The 5,000-nt window shown below is 50.6% G+C and overlaps 1 protein-coding gene across 1 annotated transcript in view; it reads right to left on the reverse strand.

Annotated features, from left to right (window-relative positions):
- Window positions 1–5,000, reverse strand: part of LOC135103026 (uncharacterized) — a 36,693-nt gene that overhangs the window by 4,895 nt on the left and 26,798 nt on the right. Inside the window, 3 exon segments of the mRNA XM_064008888.1 lie at window positions 84–2,216; window positions 2,219–2,521; window positions 3,150–3,209. Coding sequence (XP_063864958.1) covers window positions 84–2,216; window positions 2,219–2,521; window positions 3,150–3,209 — 2,496 coding nt within the window.

A 5,000-nucleotide genomic window follows, 5' to 3' on the forward strand; every position in this document is an offset into this window, starting at 1 on the left:
CAGCACGGGAACGCGGCACTGAGGTAATATCAGCTCTATGTACAAACGCCAGTTTACCCAGCAGTCTGGGGAATACTACTTACACTGCCGTCGTCCTTTCCTGATTGTTTGGTTTGGGTGATCTTCACACCAGACCTTGCTGCGTCCTCTCTGAAGCTCTCAAGTTCAGCAAGGAGTTCAGCAGCACTGACTGAGCTGCCGCCTCGGTAGGATTCCGCAAGTTGGTAGCTGTAGGATTCTTCGGAAGATGAGTCTCGTGCAGCGGCAGCAGCTGCAGCAGATGCTTGGGACCGGCGCTGAGCTTCTGCTTGGGACCGGCGCTGAGCTTCTGCTTGGGACCGGCTTTCAGCTTCTGCTTGTGCCCGGCGCTGAGCTTCTGCTTGGGACCGGCGCTGAGCTTCTGCTTGGGCCCGGCGCTGAGCTTCTGCTTGGGCCCGGCGCTGAGCTTCTGCTTGGGCCCGGCTTTCAGCTTCTGCTTGTGCCTTCCGCTGAGCAGACGCTGATGCTTGGGACCGCTGAGCAGATGCTGATGAGGCCGATGCACCAAAGCTTGAACTGGAAGAGGCTGCAGACGATGCTTGTTTCCTTGCTGAAGAATAATCTTGCCTGCCTGAGCTGGAGGAGGATGCTTTCTGAGCAAAACTAGATGAGCTTTGACTGCCTGAAAACCTGCTTGCACTCCCGGAGGCTTGACCAAAGGACCCAGCGGAAGAACCCTGACTGGCACCAAAGGAAATTCTGCCGCTGGAGCTTTGGCCTACTGAGCCAGATGCGCGGCTGCCGCTGCCTGAAGATGTCTGAGAAGCGCCGAATGAGGTTTCGCTGCCAGAAGCCTTGTCAGACGATGCAGAGGCAGCAAAGAACCCTCCACTACTTTGTCCAGATGAAATCCTGCTTCCTGATGCTTGTCCTGATGCACTTCCAGACGCCTGACTGAAGGCAGAGAACGATGATCCACGCTCGGTACCAAATGACGCACTGCCGCTCGATGCCCTCTGGCCGGAGACCGACTGGCGGCCTCCCTTAACGATGGTAACGGATCCGGTGGCTTCATATTTGTGCTCAGCAGGAAGGAAGTGAGTGATGACAGATGACTGCCTCTGAGGACTCTTTACGGACACGGTTCTCGTCAAGGCCAAACCAGCATTAGAAGAGGAGGCAGAGGAGGAGGCAGAAGAGGAAGATGATGACCTCGCAGGCTGGCTAACTTTGCGCACAACTTCTACGCGAGGGGCTGGCTTGGGAGCAGGTTTGAAGCTGGAAGCGGCCGCCACACGAGAGGACGATGCTCCTGAAACCTTCCTGGAAGAGCCTTCTGACCCCCTGACGATTGTGACGGAGCCAGTTGCCTCATACTGGTGTTCTGCGGGGACAAAGTGAGAAATGACCTTCGGCACCCTCTTGGGGCTCTTGACAGACACAGTCCTGGTCAGGGCCAAATTGCTAGCGCTGGAAGATGAGGTCTGGGCGGGTCCGCTGACCTTTCTCGTAACTTCAACCTGACGGGGAGGAGCAGGGATAGGGGCAGGGGCAGCAGGACGTTTTACAAACTGGGTCTTTGAAGAAGATGACCCACCCACAGACCCTCTTGCTGATCCCTGAGATTCCCTGAGGATGGTGACAGAGCCAGTAGCCTCGTACCTGTGGTCGGCGGGGACGAAATGAGAAATAACAGTGGGCACCCTCTCGGGACTCTTGACAGAGACAGTCCTTGTCAGCGCCAACCTGTCAGCGGCGGAGGAGGATGAAGACGACTCACTTGTGGTTACTTTAGGCCGAGGAGCTTCAACAGGACGCCTAGGGGCAGGTGCAGGACGCGGGCGAGGAGCAGGGGCAGGTTTTGACACAAACTGAGCCTGGCTACTAGACGAGCTGCTGGCGACATTTGAGGAGCTGTGGGATCCCTTGCGGATGGTGACGGAGCCGGTGGCCTCATACTTGTGGTCAGCGGGAACAAAGTGAGAGATGACGGTGGGCACTCTTTCTGGGGTCTTGACGGACACAGTCCTCGTCAGGGCCAATTTGTCAGAGGAAGAAGAAGAGGCAGATGAGAAAGACTGTGTTGGTCTACTGATTTTGCGCACTACCTTGACCTCGCGGGGTGGTGCAGGCTGGGATGTGAAACTGAGCGCCAGCACCAGCACCACGTGAAGAGGAGCCCCGTGCGGCAGCAGCAGATCCCTTGACAATGGTGACAGAGCCCTCTGCCTCATACCTGTGATCGGCAGGGGACGAAATGAGATATGACAGTTGGAATCCTCACGGGTGTCTTAACCTTGACAGTGCGAGTAAGGGCTGCCCCAGAAGCCTTGGCAGCAGGTCCTCGCGGTGCTGCGGGCTTGGCGGGGGCAGAGGCGACTGGAGGGCTATAGGTTCGTAAGTTCGGTCTGGGAGCCTCGGCAGATTCCTTTTCAATCAGCACGCTCCCAGTGGCTTCGTACCTGTGGTCGGCGGGGGTGAAGTGGGAGATGACGCTGGATACTCGATCGCGACTCTTGACGGAAACAGTGCGGGAAATGACCTGAGGGAAAGTTAGGAGTAAGGTATCGCGTTCCTGGCTTGTGGCTCTGCATGCAAACTGATAAAGCTGCTATGCGAATTACATAAATATAATTAATTTAATTTTTAATGATTTTTCTCCCTAAAAGTGGATCATATTTTAGCCTGTACTCAGTTTAGTAACAGAAAATGTTTCATTCACCATATCAGTTTATGTTCATCAATTATTTTCCTTTATATTCCTGTAATTGTGCAAGAGATTCAAAGATCCTAAAATGAAACATTGATGGAAGGACAGACTACAGTCCAACTACCGTGAGGCGACAGCTATGAATTAATTTGGCAACCTGCAACATGGATTTCAATCATGAACAGCACACCATTACTATATACTATGCTTAGAACCTTGTCTAATTTTCTTCTTTTTATCATCGAGCTTATACTTCAGCCAGTGATTTGTACTGTTTAAAATAAAAGTTGCCAAGCGGCGGTATATGGGCCAGTTCTTATGGCGAGGTTAGATCAATCATTCATTTAATCACACTATGCTGACAATGCTCGTTGCCACTCCTACCGAACTTGAGTGCAGTGTGCTCAGGTCATCTGCTCCTCCTAAGTATTCTTCTCCCCAGCGGGACAGATGGACTTACCTCCCCCGAGGGTTTGTCTGCCACGACGCAGGCCGCCAGGGCCACCACCACAACGGCCACCTGGGGGAAAAAGTCGCAGTTAGTATATAAGACTCATCAGCCTTATACCAGGCACCAGTTCATGCAACACTCATTTAACAGGATTTACACACACACACACACACACACACACACACACACACACACACACACACACACACACACACACACACACACACACACACACACACACACACACACACACACACACACGCACACACGTACACGCACTCGCGCGAGCAAAGGTTGTTGTTTCTATGTACAAATAATCCCCAAAAAAATCATTTGCACCCCCAATGCAATCTCCTCGCCGCACACCAGGTGACATAAGAGCCACAAGCACATTGGTAGGGGCCGCTGAGGTCGTTGAGACGCTAAAGGACGACACCCTAGCTTCTTGAGACAATTATTATAATGAGATAATACATTCTCCCCCTCACGTCCCTTGTGTATACTCTGACAACGCGGCAATAACGTAAGGAGCGTATATTCTGCCCAGACCTTAAAGTACGACATACACTTCCAAGAGCATTGTGGGTTAACGAACTAATCCATTCCTGTACTCCTCCACTTGTGTGCTCATTAGTGCCATCACAGCATCAAGAGAACTGACATACAGAGCTAATGCCACAAAATCAAGTTCAATACTCAACTACTAGAGCACAAGGGAGTTATGTTAAGGGAAACGAAACAAGAAACGGAGATTGAAGCATGAAAGGAGAGAGAGAGAGAGAGAGAGAGAGAGAGAGAGAGAGAGAGAGAGAGAGAGAGAGAGAGAGAGAGAGAGAGAGAGAGAGAGAGAGAGAGAGAGAGAGAGAGAGAGAGAATGGGGCGAAACGACGAGAGGGAAGAGCCTTGAAATAGTCGTATAAAAATTAAAAAGTAAGAATTTAATAGTAGGTAATGGAGAGAGGGAATATGATGAGAGAAAAGAGGATGCGACGGAGGGAGGAAGGGAGAAAGATAAGGAGAGTAGAGAAAGGGATGAAAAATTGAACGGTGTGGAGAGAGAGAAAGGAAAGGTGTAAGGGATGGGGAATATAGTGGCTGAAGAGGGGATGGGAGGAGAGAGAGAGGTAAGAGAGAATGAAGAGATTTTAATGTGAATAGAGGAACAGAAAGAGGACAATGAAACAGGGAAAGAGAAGGATGGACGAGAAATACACAGCAAGGATTAGAAACTGAGAAAACTAGAACGAGTGACAAAAGGAAAGGAAAATTAAACAAGGTAAAGGAAACGAGGGATAAAGAGATAATGGGAAACAGGAGATACAGAAAACTGGAGGAAAAGAGAAATACACTGCAGGAAACAGAAATACCAAACAAGTGTTATTTCATTTAGCTGACAAATCTTTGCTACTGTACGTCAAGAGACCACACCAGCCAGCAAGAGAGATAAGAATAGAAATCCTAGTTACTTTAGCCATCACATTGTCCACCACCACCACCACCACCACCACCACCAACACAGGGATGTCCTTTCCTCACACAGTCGCCTGCCTCACCACCCTTCGCTATCGATTCTCAGCCACATTCCCTCCCAGTGCTATCTTTTCAGCATTCTCCTTCACTCTTCCAGCTAACCACAACTCAATAATGCAATCTCGATTCTTCCTTTTCCCTATCCACCTCCTCCTCTTCTTCCTCCTTCTCCTCCTCCTCCTCCTCCTCCTCCGCTTCCAAACCAGCACCAGTCCTCAATCGTCCCTTTACTCTCTCGCCTCTCATCACCAGCAGAAAAAAAAAAAAACACACAACAAAAGGAACTACACAGACGCCGCCTGTTATCATCGCTGACAACACCACAAACTT

This window comes from Scylla paramamosain, chromosome 8, assembly GCF_035594125.1.
Source record: "Scylla paramamosain isolate STU-SP2022 chromosome 8, ASM3559412v1, whole genome shotgun sequence".
NCBI lineage: Eukaryota > Metazoa > Arthropoda > Malacostraca > Decapoda > Portunidae > Scylla > Scylla paramamosain.